The sequence below is a fragment of the Pseudophryne corroboree genome, chromosome 3 (genome assembly GCF_028390025.1).
Source record: "Pseudophryne corroboree isolate aPseCor3 chromosome 3, aPseCor3.hap2, whole genome shotgun sequence".
NCBI lineage: Eukaryota > Metazoa > Chordata > Amphibia > Anura > Myobatrachidae > Pseudophryne > Pseudophryne corroboree.
Window position 1 is genome coordinate 520,154,114 of NC_086446.1, and position 18,811 is coordinate 520,172,924.

Here is an 18,811-nt window from a genome sequence, read left to right on the forward strand (position 1 = left end):
AGTAAGTTGGTTTGACAGGATCTGTCCTTCATAAACCCATGTTGATTCCTTTTAATGACCTTATTGGTTTCAAGGAACTTCTGAATACTATCTCTTAGAATACCTTCGAATACTTTCCCCACTATAGATGTAAGACTAACTGGTCTATAATTACCTGGTTCAGCTTTACTTCCCTTTTTGAATATAGGCACTACTTCCGCTATACGCCAGTCTTTGGGAACCATACCTGATATAACTGAATCCTTAAAGATCAAAGATAGCGGTTTTGCCAGTTCAGAGTGAAGCTCCATTAGAACCCTTGGATGAATACCATCGGGCCCTGGTGATTTATTAATCTTTAAATGTTTTAATCGGTCACAGACTACTTCCTCGCTTAAATAAGTACCTATCAGTGTGATATTCTCATTATTGAGATTGTGCGTTAGTCCCTGAATTGGGTCCTTACGAGTGAATACTGTTGAAAAAAACTCATTTAGTGTGTCCGCTATGTCATTATCATTTTTGCTTAAGACTCCCAACTTGTCTTTTAAAGGGCCTATACTCTCCTTCTTTAATCTCTTGCTATTGTTATGCATTGTTTTATACTGTAAGTCCCTGTTTGCTCATTTATCTATGCACTTTGTTAGGCACTGCAGAACCTTTGCGGCTCTATATAAATAAAGGATAATAATAATAATAATAATAATAATAATAAATACAATGGGAGACTAAAAAAAGTTACTGTTCTTCAACTGCATCTACACATCTCTTCCCACCTGGCTCGGCCCCTTACATGCATGGATTTGCAAGTGCCGGCCCTGTTGCAGTCGGCATGATACAGCCATTTAGCATTATGCCTGGTGCAACTTGTTTTGGTGGTAAAAAGATGCAGATGCAGGTGTGTCCAAATCTGCATTTGATCCTATAAATGCAAATAAATACAAAATTATAGTGTCCCTTTACGTCTTATGACCGGTTTAGATCCTGTGTATATAGTAGCTGAACACACAGAGAAAAGGACAAAAAGTCACAATATAAAAAAAATAAATCCCAAAATAAATAAATGTTAATGTTTTGTAAGGGTTATGCCAATAATCTGGAGCTCAGTAGTCTGGAGTTTGAATGGATATAAAAGAGACTTTGGCTAAAGATAAGCCCAGAATTCACAAAGTCACTAGTAATGACAGGTAATAAATAAATATAAAAAATTATGAAATGCCAACACTAGAGGGCATCACAAGCAAGCAGCATGAGTAAAATATGTCAGTGTCCTTGCAGGGCAGGACGATGGCAACCAGGAAAGCTGCCTTCAGCCTCACAGGCTTTTAAGGTGAACATTTACACACTGGGCAGATTTTCAGTTGGGAAAGAGCTCTTGATCAATTCCAAATTGCAGTGTAAAGCTAAAGCTGCCCAGTATTTGTGTGCTACTTCCCTGTATGCAAAACAGAAATGATCCCCCATCCTCCCCCGCATCACAGAATGATTTCATCAGCTACAGATTTGCACCATTTAGCTGGATTTACTCCTAACTGAACATGTCACATTTTTGTTTTTACTGGATTTCTATAGGTACATTAAACTTTTGTGGAGTTGATGTTTGTACGCTGTTCAAGGAAGGTACCGTTGTACTAATCTCTAATTTGGTATTCACCCTGTCCTTAAATTCTATCAGAAGGAAGAGATAAGACATGCAAGTTTCTGCTATATTTCAGCATGTGATGTATATGACATTTAAGAAAATGCCACAAGTTTGGAGGAACGTGATGTCAATGTTAAAGCCATTCATCAAATACTCAGGCAAAAGGGGTGGGAAATTGAATTTACAAAAATGCACATTACAAGCTAGTGAAAGAAGGAACACAGAAGCACAACAATCAAACAAAACCAAAAAAAACTGAAGAACTAATAACAAATGTGAGTCACTTACTCCTCAGATCACTTACCTCCTGATTGTTGCATCTGATTAAATAGCACGAAAATACCTTACTTGGACATTTCAAAAACCGTCCATTTCACCTACAAATGCTTGTATCTGCATTGTAATTTTGTTTTTTAAGCACAGCTGCACCAATGCAATTTAACCTGCAAACACTTAAAAAAAACTAACATAATTACCATTGCTTCTTAAACCTCTCACAATCCTTTCATTTCTTACACTCCAAATACATTTCTGCAGCCACTTTATCTACGCTTTTGACTCTTTTCATATAGGCCCTACACACTGGCCGATTTTTGGAAAGATATGAACGATCTCGTTCATAAATGAACGAGAACTCGTTCATATCTTTCAGTGTGGAGGCTCCAGCGATGAACGATGCGCGTCCCCGCGCTCGTTCATCGCTGGTCTCCCGTCGGCTGTGCATGCAGGCCAATATGGACGATCTCGTCCATATTTGCCTGCACTTCAATGCAGCCGCGTGACGGGGGGAGTGAAGAAACTTCACTCCCCCCGTCACTGCCCCCCCGCCGCCGGGTCGCTCGTCGCCCGTATCCGCCGTCGGGCAGCTCGGCGGCGGATCGGCTAGTGTATAGGGCCCCATACTAAATCTACACCCCTTGAGCCTACACTGCTTTTCTCACCTGCATTTCAGCAAATCTTCTGCTTGGATTCACTTGCAGTCTCCTCTCCTACTTCCACTTTCCCTCAACCTATTTACCTACTTAACATTATGTCAAGGCTTTCCTATACTCCCCACATCACTCAGTGTCTACCTAATAATGTATCTTTATCCTTCCCCCCTAGTCTCCTACACCTCCTCCTCTCTCCCCTCCTCTGTCTCCCCTCCATCCCTGTTTCCTACCCCCACCTTTCCTGTTACCCCACTTTCATTCACCTCTGCCCCATGGTCCTGCTACCCCACAACTCAGCCCTGCTCCCTCTCTCCCTTCCCTGTCACCTGCCCACACCCCCATCCACATCACACTGACCTCCCCCCCTGCCCACCTCCTGCAGTTTTCCCTCCTAGCTCAGGCACCCGTACCATCACTACTCTCTCATCATCCCTGCCCTCAAAGTTAATCCCACCTCATCGCTACAGCAACCCTGAAAATCTCATTCACATCTCTCCCACAAACTCATACCCCCTATCCTGTGCACTCTGGAATGCCAGATCTGTTTGTAACAAACTGGTCCCCACTCATGACCTTTTCATTTCCAACTCCCTACACCTACTAGCCATTACTGAAACTTGGATTACACCCTCTGACACTACTTCTGCTGCTGCTCTCTCTGCTGGGGGCCTCACATTCACACACACACCCCGACCTGGGGGTCGCCATGGGGGTGGTGTTGGGGTCCTTTTACCTTCTAGTTACTCCTACCAACTCATACCACCAGAACCATCCCTTATATTCTCTACATTTGAGGTCCACGCCATACGCCTCTTCCAACCAGTCCATCTTAGAGTAGCTGTCATTTACCGCCCCCCTGGCACTGCTTCCAAATTCATCGACAACTTTGCTTCCTGGCTTCCTCACTTCCTCTCTTCTGACATTCCCACCATTATTCTAGGCGATTTCAACATCCCTATTGACATCCCCACACAATCCCCTGCCTCTAAACTCCTTAACCTCACCTCTTCACTTGGTCTCTCCCAGTGGACCTCCTCACCCTCCCATGTGAATGGGAGCTCACTGGATCTGGTCTTCACTCACCGCTGTGATTTTTCTGATTTTTCCAACTCCCCATTTCCCCTCTCTGACCACCACCTGCTCTCCTTTAACCTATCTCTCTCGACTTCCCCATCTCTACCTCCTAAGGCTACCATCACTAAGCGTAACATTGAAGCTATTGACACCACATTCCTTTCCTCCCTGTTTGACTCACTTCTCTCTCCTATTCTCCCTCTCTCATGCCCTGAACAAGCCACTTCCACATACAATGCTTCCCTTACTTCTGCTCTTGACTCTGTTGCTCCACCAACCACTATTCACCCTCGCAAATTAACACCTCAACCCTGGCACACCAAATGCACCAGATATCTGCAAAAATGCTCACGTACTGCTGAGCGACACTGGAGGAAATCACGCTCTAAGGCAGACTTCCTCCATTTCAAACTTATGCTTTCATCCTTCAGTGCTGCCCTTTCTCTTGCTAAACAGTCATACTTCAAGAACCTCATCTCCTCCCAGTCTTCCAACCCCCGGCGCCTCTTTGCCACTCTCAACTCACTCCTCTGCCCACCTCCACCTCGTCTCCCTTCCTCACTCTCTGCTCTTGACTTTGCCACTTACTTCACATCCAAAATTGACTCCATACGTCAGGACATCACATCACACCAGACCATCAGTAACCAGCCTTCTCCCATCCCTTACCAACCCTCCCCATCCCTCGCACCAACTCTGTCATCTTTCTCCCATGCATCTGGAGAGGAAGTCATGGCCCTCATTCGTTCCTGTCCCCTCACCACCTCCCCACTTGACCCTATCCCCTCCCGCCTCCTCCGCTACCTCTCTTCTTCTGCTTGTTCCCATCTTTCCCACCTTCTCAATCTCTCCCTATCATCAGGCACTGTCCCCTCTGCCTTCAAGCATGCACTCATCTCTCCTATTCTTAAAAAACCTACCCTTGATCCAAACACTCTCTCCAACTACCGACCCATCTCTCTCCCCCCTTTTGCCTCCAAACTCCTTGAGCGTATTGTCTGCAACCGCCTTACTTCCTTTCTTTCCTCACACTCACTGCTTGACCCATTCCAATCTGGCTTCCGTCCTCTCCACTCCACTGAAACTGCCCCCTTACAAAAGTATGCAATGACCTCCATGCTGCTAAATCTAAGGGACACTACTCTCTACTTATTCTACTTGATCTCTCTGCTGCTTTTGACACTGTGGACCATCCTCTCCTACTGCAAATCCTTCACTCCATTGGTCTGCGTGACACTGCCCTCTCTTGGTTGTCGTCCTACCTTTCTAACCGTTCATTCTCTGTCTCCTCTCATGACTCCACCTCCCCCTCACTTCCACTAACTGTAGGGGTACCCCAAGGTTCTGTCCTTGGTCCTCTTCTCTTCTCTATACGTCCTCACTAGGTAAGCTCATTAGTTCTTTTGGTTTCCAATATCATCTTTATGCTGATGACACTCAAATCTATCTTTCCTCTCCAGACCTCTCCCCTACTCTCCTCACTCGTATCTCCAACTGTCTCTCTGCTATCTCTTCCTGGATGTCCTAGCGCTTTCTTAAACTTAACATGTCTAAGACCGAGCTGATCATCTTCCCTCCCTCCCGCATAACCTCACCTCCTACAATCTCATTATCTATTGATGGCACTACTATCTCCTCTACCCCCCAAGTGCGCTGTCTTGGAGTAATCCTTGACTTCTCCCTCTCCTTCAAACCTCACATTCAGCACCTCTCACAAACCTGCCGTTTTCATCTAAAAAATATTTCCAGGATCAGACCCTTTCTGACCCAGGATGCTACTAAGACTCGTATCCACTCACTGGTCATCTCCATACTGGACTACTGTAATCTCCTCCTGACTGGCATTCCTGACAAATACCTCTCTCCACTCCAATCTATCCTCAATGCTGCTGCCCGGCTCACTTTCCTCACCAAACGCACTACGTCCACCTCTCCTCTCTTACTAGACCTTCACTGGCTCCCCTTCCCTTTCAGAATCCATTTCAAGCTTCTCACACTTGCTTACAAAGCCCTCACCCACTCCTCTCCCATCTACATCTCTGATCTTATCTCGCTTTACACTCCCACCCGTCCTCTTCGCTCTGCTAATGCTCGCCGACTCTCCTGCCTACGGATTACTTCCTCCCACTCCTACCTCCAAGATTTTTCACGCGCTGCACCACTTCTCTGGAATTCCCTACCTCTCCCCCTCAGACTCTCCACCTCTCTACAAAACTTCAAACGGGCTCTCAAGACCCACTTCTACACCAAACCCAGCCAAATCTCATCCTAAACCTCTGTTCCACGCTCTCTATGTACCCCATCTGTCTCACCCCTGTCTGTCTACCCCTCCCCGTTAGAATGTAAGCTCTCACGAGCAGGGCCCTCTTCCCTCATGTGCTTACCCTTTTCTTACTTTAATAATCTTCAACTGCACCAAATCCAGCAGTCTTCTGCCACCTGATACTTATTCCAGTGTCATCTGCTGATGTAGCTATGTTTATTTACCCTGTACTTGTCCTATATTGTCGTCAACTGTAAGTTGCTGTTTTCTTGTTTGATTATTTGTTTATGTACTCTGTAATTGGGCGCTGTGGAACCCTTGTGGCGCCATATAAATAAAGGATAATAATAATAATAATAGTGAAGTAAAGTCCTTTGATGATTGATTACATAGTGTCAGCAGAAGGTCTCTGGACAGACCCAGCTAAGATTACAGCAATTTCCAACATGAAACAACCAGACTAGGGGATAAGAAATGAGACAAGTTTAAGAAAGGCAAACTTTATTTCACAGCTTACTGATTTCCCATCACCATTTAGAATGCTATGAAAGGATGCGCAGCAAATTGATACGTTTCAAAAGACAGATGAAACAATCTGAAACATTGGCATCCTAACGTGATCACTCAGAGATAATGAGGCAGATCAGGACGGATCTCTGTACATGGATGCAAACAGTGACTTTTTCCATTCAGTTCATGCGCAGATGCTAATTTACACATTTGTATGGATGTCTGGCCTATTTTCAGTTGGACGGAATTGGGGCAGATCTGTCTTTCCGTGAATATTGGTCATTTCAATGTGGGATCTGGTCGGTAACATTGTGATTACACACAACTATGCTGACTTGTGGGAACATCAAGAGCGAAGAATCATACAAACGGAGAAAGGAAGCCTGTTTCTGATGGATCTCTTGCACTTCAAGTAGAATGGGGCAGTGCACATACAGTACTAATGATAAGCAGCAGCAACCGACAGGATTGACACCAGCGTCTGATCATCAGCCTGACCCCAGCCTCAGTAGCCAACAATCTACTATTGGGTATCTAACTATCTATCTATGACTCATGAGTCTTAGGGCGGGCAGATAGCTAGCCAATAGAAGTTGGTTGGCCTGAGGGGCGGGCTGATGATGCAGCGCTGGTGTTATCCTGTCTTTTGCTGCTGCTGCTGCATGCGGTTCCTGGTAGTAGTGAGTGACAGTGAGTCCTAGACAGCGATGTGGGGCAGTGTATGGGGGAGCAGTTGGTGTGACTCTATTACTTCAATTTTGGGCTGTGATACAGCTCCACCACAACAATCGCCACTGCTTATGACCAAAAACAGGTACTTCCAACGGGAAATTGGGTATTATGGACAATCACATCCGCACAGAGAAATGGTTTTTAATACCCAAACCTTTTCAATCTTTCTAGTGTTTTATGTGTTAAATAAAGCACAAGTGGGGACATGTCCTGGTGGCCCAACATGATGCGCACATTCTGAGTGGGCTCTGTCAGAAATTGAATGGCGTTTTCAGCTCTCATTGTGCCCATTCTCTGTGTTTCCTGACAGTCCCTCAAAACTTGGGGACATTTGGAGGGACTTTGTATTCACTGGAAGTCCAGAGACTCTGTTGAACTCTGTGGTCTCATCAGTACCTGCACCTCGGTTTCTGCACTGCTTGCTCTGGCGGGTATTATTTTGGGAGCTGAGGCAGTTTCCTGACTGCTGCAGTGACACCTGGTACTCTCTACTTGGGGTGACCTTGTCCAGGCTCTACGACCTGGATAAAGACAAAAAACTACTAAACAGTGCCTCAACAACAATATTACAAGTATATGTGTTAAGTAAAATTAAAAACTCCTGAGAGACTGCGCTTGCCGAAAACACTATGTGGAGTGATAGAGCAAACAAAGAAAAAAACAACGGCTGCGCTCAGGGCCGTCTTTTCGTATGGGCTCAATGGGCTCTTGCCCAAGGGCCCCAGGAGTATAAGGGCCCTAGGCTAATAGCTGAGGGTCCCCTCTTTCCAGGGGTACCAGATTTTTGAAAATCGGCCCTGGGGAACCGGAGATATCCGACTTCAAAGCAGTGGTCCCCATCCAAGCCTGTTAATTGCTCTTCCCAGCCTGATATCTCAGGGTCTGTCTGACTTAGAGTTTTTCTGAGGGTATACTCCAAAAGCTGGCACTCTACCCTTTCAGTGGACACTAGCAGCTTGTCTCTACTATGCCCAAAACCAGAGATAGCAGCCTTCAAGCAGCTGGTCCCTGCTCCAGCTCCACACGCCTGGTATGCAGTTTATATTTTTGTTGGTGGATTGCTCTTGCTCCTGAACTCTGATCCTCAAGTCCCCAGTACCTCGTGAAAGCTGGGATTCTCTAGTTTTTTTTATCCCATTAAAGCTAAGAAATCTATTTCCAGGAACTGGAGATATCTGCAGTAAAGCAAGCTGCCCTGACCCCCGGAAAATTATGAATATTAAGCCCACTCCACTATCCACCCTCCCCTGTGTATTAAAACCCCCTACCATCCTGGAAGTCACATACCCTGGCCCCTTCATTCAGCCCAATGTCCCCTTCTACAGTTTAGTGTTCTCCCTCCCGTCCCATTTGTGCAGTAAAGGAGTAACTAGCAGAAATTACTGCTCCAGGTCCTACATGCTGAGCGAAAGATAGATCACCCCCTACCGCCCGCAGGACATCAAAGATGCCGCTGATAGCACCCCCCACCCCTACCGCTGATGGGTGGGTAGGGGCCCCAGTACATTGCTGTGCCCAGGAGAGCCAACGTGTGAATGTATAAAATTTAATAACGATGCTTCACAAATTAAAACATATAGAAAATAATAAAAAACAACAGAAGCACACCTGAAATTATCTCAGGTAATTCATAAACTAGTTTGCCATGTACTTAATAGTAAATATGAATTGACAATGTCCGTACTCCACAAATTGTTAAAGGTGGCTGAAGTGGAGAAAATTAAAGTGCTGGGGGTGCAGTTCCAAATAGTTAGTAGCTCAAAGTCACCAGGTAGAATAGTTATGTAGGTTTTTACCTCTCTGGTGGGCTGGTTAATTAGCCGAGCGTCCTCGGCTAAAAGTCCTGTGTTGCCCACAACACTGTGCAGCGGAGAGGAAATGCAATAGCCGCCAGATGACTTTCGCTGACCGGAGCGGTATGATCAGAGGCGGCCGCTTGCAGTGATGAAGTAGTCAATTGGTGTTATGGCTAAAACAGTTCGGATTGCACCTGACGTTCACCTGAGCAAAGTGTGCATAGAGGCGGGGTCCTGACGCGTTTCGTCACGCTCACGTGACTTTATCGAAGGTGTACACCGTAGATTTCTTTGCCTTCAGTGTCCAGGTCAGCAATTGATACATCATAGCCCTCTTGTCCTTAGTGGCTTGGCAATCTTCGGGATTAGGTCAAAATCGGATTGATCCGGACACCGGAATACCAGACCAGACTGGCTCCCTGCAGCAACCTTTGCCACTCCGGAAATTGTAGTGCACATTCCTATCCAGGTGGGTGTTCCATCATTAAGGGTGTCTGTGACATCTGTCACCAGGGAGAGAGGGAGGGAGAGGTTACAACCTCCCTGTATAGTCCAGGGATGGGGTAAAAACCAGAACTGTCTGAGCCATTCACAGAGGCAATAATCTAATACTCTCCATCTTCTTAGTGACAGCTGTCACAGACACCCCCACTGGATGGGACAGCCCCTGAAGGGCTACAAGCTCCAGAATGGCAGAGGTTGCTGCAGAGAGACAGAATTCCAGGGTCCGGACTATTACGGTTTTCACCCAATCTTTTTACAATGTTGCCGGGATAATGTTTGCTCCAGTCGCTTAGCTTGTCTGACTTATCCCTATTTTTTATGTCTTTTCACACATTGGTAGAACTGTGGGGCCTAGTAGTCTGTTCTCACGTCAATGCCCAACATTAATTATTTCTTTATCTATATATAGCTAATCAAGGTTTGTTTATTCTTCTTCCCTGAGTGCTGAAGATGGCTGGGACTCCCATTGGAAGGTGTTATAGTGCAGTGACATGCAGTGAGTTGTATGACTGGGGAGGCACTGCCTAATTAACATCCCCCCTTCCCTTTAAAAAAAAAATATTGCGTGCAGTTTCCCCATTTAACAAAAACCAGCACCTGGCACAAGAAGGAGGGACACTCAGTGTGGGGTCCCCCTGCCATTACATTAACCAGCCCTCAAACAGGTCAGCCCAGGCCTGGAATTCCTTGGAAAGTGGGGACCCGCAAAAAATAAAATGGGGTCCCCACCTCCTGAGCAACTACCAGCCCCATTGCTATGCCCCCGCACCCCTGGTGGTGGTGGGTGCGGGGTTCATTGTATGTTAATATTGTTCTTTACAGGTCGCCTACAGGTCCCAGCAAGCCTGCCCCAGCATGCTGGCACATGGAGAACCACAAGTGCCAGCATGCTCGGACATAAAGGGCCCGTTGGCACCTGTAGTCCACCTGTAAAGAAAATATTAAAATAAAAACACAACACATACTGTTTTAATTATTTATTCACTGCGTCTTCACCTGGGAGCAGCTCTTTTTCATGTCCGCCACCTTCCCAGAACTTCCGACGTGTTCTCCTTGTATCTTCACCTTGGTATTATAGGTGGCCGAGATTTCTCTTACTTGAGCACCTGGTTGCTAATTTCGAATTTAAGGGCCCTTATTCCTTTTGAATGTCTCTGTGTTTGTCCTCGGACATCTTCTTATCCCATTTCCACACTGTATATTTTATTTTGAAAGGGATAAAGGGATAGAGTAGTGGTGGCATCAGTGTCGGCCTGGGACATGATGGGCCCAGGGAGGGAAGGCAGTCACATGGGCCCATGCTTAATGGGTGTGGCCAGCCACCATAGAGGCTTGGCTAACCGTAATATAGGACATAGCCTGCAGACAACATGCATACTACAGTCAGAGGCGTATCTAGGGTAGGGCGAGTGGGGCACGTGCCCTGGGCGCCTTGGCAGGCCAGGAGAGGGGGGCGCCGCCGGCGTCCAGGGCATCATGCCCCACTCGCCCCTGTAAACCCTAAATGTGAGGGGAGGAGAGCGCAGCGTCTCTCCCTCCCTTCACCGCCGCTGCCAGCACTAGCAGCGCTGCTGTGTCCGGTCTCCGGCGCTAGCCAATCAGAGCTTGCGGACCGGCTCCTGATTGGCTGCCGGTCCGCGAGCTCTGATTGGCTAGCGAACCGGCGCCACACAGCCGCCGGAGACCTGGAGCGGCGAGGGGAAGGAGAGGCGCTGCGCTCTCCTCCCCTCACATAGCAACAAGAAGCCACCGGCCGGTAAGTGACGGGGGGGGGGGGGGGTCCGGCGGCACGGGGTGGTATGTATCTGGCACCAAGTGGGGCCTGGCACTGTGGGGCATGTATCTGGCACTGTCTGTGGGGCAATGTAACTGGCACTGTGGGGCATGTATCTGGCACTGTCTGTGGGGCAATGTATCTGGCACTGTGGGGCATGTAACTGGCACCAAATGGGGCATCTAACTGGCACTGAGTGGGGCCTGGCACTGTGGGGCATATATCTGGCACTGTGGGGCAATGTATCTGGCACTGTGGGGCATGTATCTGGCACCTAGTGGGGCCTGGCACTGTGGGGCATGTATCTGGCACTGTCTGTTGGGCAATGTAACTGGCACTGTGGGGCATGTATCTGGCACTGTCTGTGGGGCAATGTAACTGGCACTGTGGGGCAATGTATCTGGCACTGTGGGGCATGTAACTGGCACCAAATGGGGCATGTAACTGGCACTGAGTGGGGCCTGGCACTGTGGGGCATATATCTGGCACTGTGGGGCATGTAACTGGCACCAAATGGGGGCATGTAACTGGCACTGAGTGGGGCCTGGCACTGTGGGGCATATATCTGGCACTGTGGGGCAATGTATCTGGCACTGTGGGGCATGTAACTGGCACCAAATGGGGCATGTAACTGGCACTGAGTGGGGCCTGGCACTGTGGGGCATGTAACTGGCACTGAGTGGGGCCTGGCACTGTGGGGCATTTAACTGGCACTGTGGGGCAATGTATCCGGCACTGTGGGGCAATGTAACTGGCACTGTGGGGCAATGTAACTGGCACTGTGGGGCAATGTAACTGGCACTGAGTGGGGCAATGTATCCAGCACTGTGGGGCAATGTATCCGGCACTGTGGGGCAATGTATTCGGCACTGTGGGGCAATGTAACTGGCACTGTGGGGCAATGTAACTGGCACTGTGGGCCATTTTCAGTGGCCACACCCCTTCTGGAGCGTGGCCACACCCCTTCTGGAGTGTGGCCATGCCCATTTTTTTCGCCGCGCGCGCTCATGATTCTTCTTGTATGTTTTTTTTGTCGGGGGGGGGGGGTGCCATTTTCCATCTTGCCCTGGGCTCCGAAAACCCTAGTTAAGCCTCTGACTACAGTGCATTGACTGTTTATCTATATTCATGCTCTTCCTGGTTACTGATTGCAATAGAGTAACAATGTATCCATCTGTCTGTCTATACCTCCACCCCGTCCTCTGCTGTAGTCAAGTAGTGTCTCTCCTGCTTGCTCCTTCTCTCTCCCCCCCCCTCTCTCGCTACTCTCTCTCTCTCCCTGACACTGTCTCTCTCTCTTTCTCTCATTCTCTCTTTTTCCATGAAAATCCTCTATATCTTTCTCTCTCTCCCTCTCTAAGTCGCTCCTCTCTCTCTCTCTCTCTCTCTCTCTCTCTCCCCCTGGCACCCTTTTTGCTCTCTCGCTGCCCTCTCTTTCCTGCCCCTATGGGTCATTGTAGTGACAAATGATAGGGGGTGAGGGTCCTTCCAAAATTTTGCTATGGGGCCTGCAAAGTTCTAGTTACGCCCCTGCCCCTAAGCCTAATGTTTCTTATTCAGAAATAATTACTAAATTAAGTAGGTTGTGCTTACCTGTCATCCTTAGGATCAGTTATGTGGTAGTGGTCAGGGTTGTGCTTCTGCTTGTTACAAATTGTATGACTCGCATCGTTGCTGAGTTATTATTAATTTTATTAAATGATACATTTTTGTCTTTCCCATATTTTTAGTTTACTCATCTGTCTTAATATCTTCTAGTTATTTATTTGAGTAATACTTAACGTTGAAAAATAAAAACAGATATCTTAACAAAAGTGCAAAGATGTCGTAATATGAAAATTCTTGAAGATTGCATGGACACGTCAAACGCAAAAGGAGCCCACTCATATAGTGCCTGTGCGACCGGGAGTGCTATATACTGTACGTAGACTTGAGTTTGACTTGCAGACGTGTTGTCTTGTGTGTGCTGGTGGTAGTGACACAGCAACAACGTACGCATGCATAGGCGGATTCGGGGGGTGGGGCAAGTCAACCCTTCCTCCCATTATTTAGGAAAAATTTCATTTTATTCAAGTACAGCAACAGTGTGCAAAGACGCACACCAGTACTGGGTAGGGGGCGCCCACCCGAGTCAGCATCACTGCAGTCAGGGACATGCAGGCAATGGGTAAATGGTATTAGGGGATCTTTCTGACCCGATCGCACGCTGCAGTTGATTGACAGGCAGAGGCGAACACTGGGCGGGAGGGGGCGGCACGGCAGCATTTAGCTGCCATTTTAGGGGCGTGGTCTGGACAACATCGTGCAGGGGGACGGCCCGCAGCGGCTGCGTGACATCACACGCAGCCGTTGCGACCCTGGCAGCGACAAGTAACTCCCAGCCAGCAGCAGTAAGCTGCGCTGGCCGGGAGTTACTCTAAAAGTACAAAAGCATTGCCGCTGAGCGATGCTTTTGTACTTGGGGAGGGGGGCGGCCTGACTCGCGGGGCGGACTAACCCTGTGCTGGGCGTCCCCCAGCATGTCAGGGAAGATGATCATAGCGGTGCTAAATTTAGCACCGCTACCATCAACTCGGAATGACCCCCTTAGTTCCCACAATACTGACTGGTGCCCACTCGTCCCCACCCCTTTCCCGTACCGGTGCACTACTTTGCACACTGGGGTTTAGTCAGAGATGAATGCATATCGCTGCATACGCAGCGTTCATCTCTGCACATTCTCTGTGGCACGATCGGAGCTGCCAGTACACATTATGCTGCATAGTACCCCCAATGCACATTATTATATATAGTGCTCCCCATTCATATTGTGCCTCATTACAGTGCCCTGGTTCATATTATATTAAAATGCCCTCCAGTTCATTTTATACCACACTACAATGAGCAGGTCCAGGGGCATACCTAGATATATTGCAGGCCCCAAGGAAAAAGTTTGAAAGGACCCCTATGTACCACCCAATGCCGAAAAATGTATATAACACATGTAACTGTGACAGGGAAGGTGGGCCCCTCTCAGCTCTGGGCCCCATAGCAGCTGCACTACCTGCACCTATGATAAGTACACCCTTGACACACAGCTATGCTCACATGCGTGTAACAGAGAGCTGTGAAAAATGAAAATAAGGCATCTGCCACAAAATATGTAAATAAAAATGCAATAAAAAATGTAATAAAAGAAACCCACAAGATTTTCACAAAATAAGTCTCCAGACTCCGTGGAGGGGAAAATATCTAATCTTGATTCTGTGATATACACCAGTTTATTTGCATCACAGCATTAAATCCGAGATTATCTTGAGAAATTCAGGTTAATTTCTAATAAATATCTAAAATGCCAGCGTTAATATATGCAGCGGACGCAAGGCGCATCTTATTACCATATACGATAAAAGTGCACTGTACGTCGCAAACACTACATCCCTTAAGAGAAAACAAGTACACGCACTCATTTTGGCTGAGGTCCAACGCTCATTGATGTATATATTTGATATTTAAAAGGATATGCATACAATATAACACATGTACAGTATATATCATTCAGTTATAATGTTACATTTACACAAGACAAGAGAATTCATTAGTTACACTCTGCTCCATCTCTCTCTCTCTCTTTCTCTCTCTCTCTCAATGCTCACAGTAGCAGAGAAACAGCAAAACAGAACTTCTTGTGAGTCTGCAATCAGCTATACACTGTGTATGTTGGGGGAGTACATGTCTTCTGTTATTGGTCCAGGGAAGGGAACTTTCTCATTCATGATGAGTCACTGGTCAGTGTGAGGGCTTTTGTTCTTTGTTGCTGGCTTCTGGTTTCCTGTCCATCTGCTTTCCTTGGCATGTCCTTTTGTTCCAATAAGAGTGACTTTATATTCCTACATTTAATCATAACTACTCATTGCAATGTGCTACAACCTAATCACAGGTATCAAACCAATCCAGACATTCCTCCGATAATTTTGACACCAAGCACGACATGCCCATCTTGCTGCGCTCCAACAATACACATACGTGATGTTATACTCCATTGTATAATTTAAAACCTTATAATGTCTAGTGCTTGACATGTTTCATTTATGTGTGGTATGAAATATGTGTTGAATATATCTTTGTGGCGTGTCTGTGTGAGTGCGTATGTTACCATATATCGCTGTGCTCGCTGCGCGTATTCGCAAGCATAGCGACTCATAATGTGTGGAGTTTGTATGTTTTCTGCATGTAATATTTTTGACTTCGACAATCTTAATCCCTGAACATTGAGAAGGGGGTACAAATTTGGAGGCTTTGGCCCCTAGTTTTTCAGTTTGTCCATTAATGTGGTAATTAATAATTATATATTTACTTGGTTGAAGTCCTTTCTGTTCCACACTAATATAGTAGTGGAGGTGAAAGCCTGTGTGTTGTTTCTGATTGTGTGTGCCTCTCTAATTTTTAATCACCTTCTTGACACTGTCCTTTTCTTTTTGCCTCTTCTCATAATGTGAAAAGTCATCAAAGAAGGAGGTGGTACGTTTGTAGCTAGGTATGATTCGGAGAACCTGGCAAACTTTTTCCAGGGGGACCACCTGTCGCTGAAATGATGGGTTTATTAAACTGCGTATGTCCTGTTTAAACAACATATGGGTGGGTGGGTGGGAGGGCACAAGACAATTCCATCTTGCACCTCTTTTTTTTCTTTGCATTATGTGCCCTTTGGGGCCTAGTTTTTAAACCTGCCATTCTGTCTGCCACTGCAGTGCCCCTCCTAGATGGGCCAGGTGTATGTGCCGCCCACTTGTGTTGCTTAGCTTAGTCATCCAGCAACATTGGTGCACCTCTTTTTTTTCTCTGCATTATGTGCTCTTTGGGGCTAATGTTTTAAAATTGCCATCCTGTCTGCCACTGTAGTGCCACTCCTAGATGGGCCAGGTGTTTGTGCCGCCCACTCGTGTGGCTTAGTTTAGTCATCCAGCAACTTCGGTGCACCTCTTTTTTTTCTTTGCATTATGTGCTCTTTGGGGCCTATTTTTTAAAACTGCATCCTGTCTGCCACTGCAGTGCCCCTCCTAGATGGGTCAGGTGTTTGTGCCGCCCACTTGTGTTGCTTTGCTTAATCGTCCAGTGACCTCGGTGCAACCTTTTGGCCTAAAACAATTGTGAGGTGTGAGGTGTTCAGAATAGACTGGAAATGAGTGTAAATGAATGTTATTGAGGTTAATAATACCATAGGATCAAAATGACCATCAAATTCTGTGATTTTAGCTGTTTTTATGTTTTTTTTCAAGAATCATCCAGATCCAAAATCAAAACAAAAAAGGGTGGTTTTGGCAAAACCAATCCAGATCCAAAACACGAGCGGGGATCCAGATCCAAAACCAAAACACAAAATCCAAAAACTGTTCACCGCACATCTCTATTTAAAACCCTCCAAATTTGGAGACCCCCCCCCCCCCCCCCCCCGATATGGCAACACTGTACTGAGCACTACTGCACTCACTCTCAGTGGATGACTGACCAGGACAGCTGACATGATCAAGACAAGAACGATCACGTGAGCCTTAGTGGACCATGTGGCAGTTTACCAATTACCAGATTTTAATGTTGCTGCATTGCCAAGATTAACACAGTGCTGAAAGTAGGGTGGTACGGGGAGGTACTGAGTACCATTAAGAAATATGGAGGTGGTACGCAGTACCACCAGCCTACCGCTGGGGCATAATTTATAAGGGGAATTTTTGTGTGGGACATAAAATGGTGTCAGTGGCATAACTGTGTGTGGCATAATATGTAATAGGCATTACGGTGTGTGGTATAATATGTATGGCATTAGGGTGTGTTGCATAATGTGTAATGGGCATTACAGTGTGTGGCATAATGTGTAATGGGCATTACAGTGTGTGGCATAATGTGTAATAAGCATTACGGTGTTTGGCATAATGTGTAAGGGGCATTACGGTGTGTGGCATAATGTGGCCATGCTCCTATTGTCACGTAGCCACTCCCCTAGTTTTGTGTGACAATGCCCATTTTTAATATCAGTACCACTAAGAAAAAATTTCTACTTGAACCACTGGATTAATGAATATCATTAGACTCTATTATATGTATATGTATGTATTTTTCTAATTTATTGTGGGAGACCCTTTTAGTGGAACCTGGTTCAGCTGCACCATTTGCAGTTTTGCCCGATATGGGGGGTCATTCTGACCTGTTCGCATGCTGCGGTTCATCGCAGCAGTGCGAACGGGCCAGTTGTGCGCATGCACGGCGGATGCAATGCACAGGCGCGTCATTGCTCAGCTACGGTAGTCGCTGGGCAACGACGCTGGGAACGAAGAAAGCGGTCGCAGCGTGGATCGCAAGAAGATTGAAAGGCGGAAAGATTGAAAGATTGAAAGGCGGATCGGGGCGTCTACTCACCATTTTCCGGGTACGGAGATCCGAATGCAGGTGTGTTGAGGCGTTTGGAGGGCGGATGTCTGACGTCAATTCCGGGACCTTCATCGCTGGATTCATCGCACAAGGTAAGTAACTGCAGGGCTAGTCTTCTTTTACAAAAAAACTTTTTTAGCTGGGCTGCACAAGCGATCGCAGCCTTGCTATGCTAAAATACACTCCCCCATAGGCGGCGTCTAGTTGATCGCAGGAGCAGCAAAAAGTTGCTACGTGCGATCAACTCGGAATGACCCCTATGGTCCATGGTAAATCCAGCAATGGAACGATTGTGTGGTGCTCACTTTCAAGAGATGCCCTAAGCATGTGCTTATTTGGCTTAATGGTTAATCCATCCCTGGTTAGGCCCCATGAAAAAAAAAATATATATATATAAATTTTACTAGTCTAGATTTCTTTTTTATATTATTTCTTTATAATAATAATAATAATATATCCAATAAGAGTTAAGCAACTGTTCAATAACATTTTTTAAAAAACAATTACATAAATAATATAATAATTATTCTGAACAATTAACAATTGTCATTATCATCCCATGAAAAATATAAATAAACATTTCTAATTGTGTGGTCGATTACTGTGTAAAGGATCCCCACAGCTTTAAATTAATATAGAACACAGTCACATATAAAAAAACATTTCTTCACAGTGATGTACAGCCCCTGATTAGTGTTTGAATTTAACCTACAGTATATACTTCAGTTTCTACAGTGTATGTTGCAGTATCAGGTTGTATAGAACTAGACTTATGTAATTTTGTAGAAAAAACTTTTTTTGTTTAAAGCCATAGCCGTTGATAGACCGTTAAGTTCTTCAGTAAAGAGTCCAAACGAGAGGCATGGCAGAAGAGGCTGGTCCCGCCATTGCTATGTCATTTCAGTTAAATAATCCTGCAGGACATGGAGGTGTAGTAGTCTTCTGTGTACCCATGTCTCAAGATTTCTCAGTAATATTTCCTGATGACCACTTCACACTACAGACTTTAGGTCTCCTCCTCGTCTCTCATGTACAGTTTAATCACGCCAGCCTTGTGCAGTTTCTGCCAGAGTTCCATCTCCTTACCAAAGCTGTGGTTTATGTAGAAAATGACTTTGTGGTAGGTGGTATCGAAATAATGGTCTGAGAACTTCTTATAGTTTGGTGTTATGAATCCATAGGCACTGACCTGGAGAAATC

At 46.2% G+C, this 18,811-nt stretch overlaps 1 protein-coding gene across 2 annotated transcripts in view; it reads right to left on the reverse strand.

Annotated features, from left to right (window-relative positions):
- Positions 1 to 6,506: 6,506 nt before the first annotated feature.
- LOC135056213 (alpha-N-acetylgalactosaminide alpha-2,6-sialyltransferase 2-like) overlaps positions 6,507 to 18,811 on the reverse strand; it is a 187,731-nt gene continuing 175,426 nt past the window's right edge. The window contains exon 9 of one of the 2 annotated variants that reach the window (XM_063961098.1): positions 6,507 to 7,653. In XM_063961098.1, coding sequence (XP_063817168.1) covers positions 7,621 to 7,653 — 33 coding nt within the window. In that variant the 3' untranslated portion in view covers positions 6,507 to 7,620. Of the gene's footprint in view, positions 7,654 to 18,171; positions 18,801 to 18,811 lie in introns of those variants that run through there. The other variant, XM_063961096.1, reaches the window with a different exon arrangement.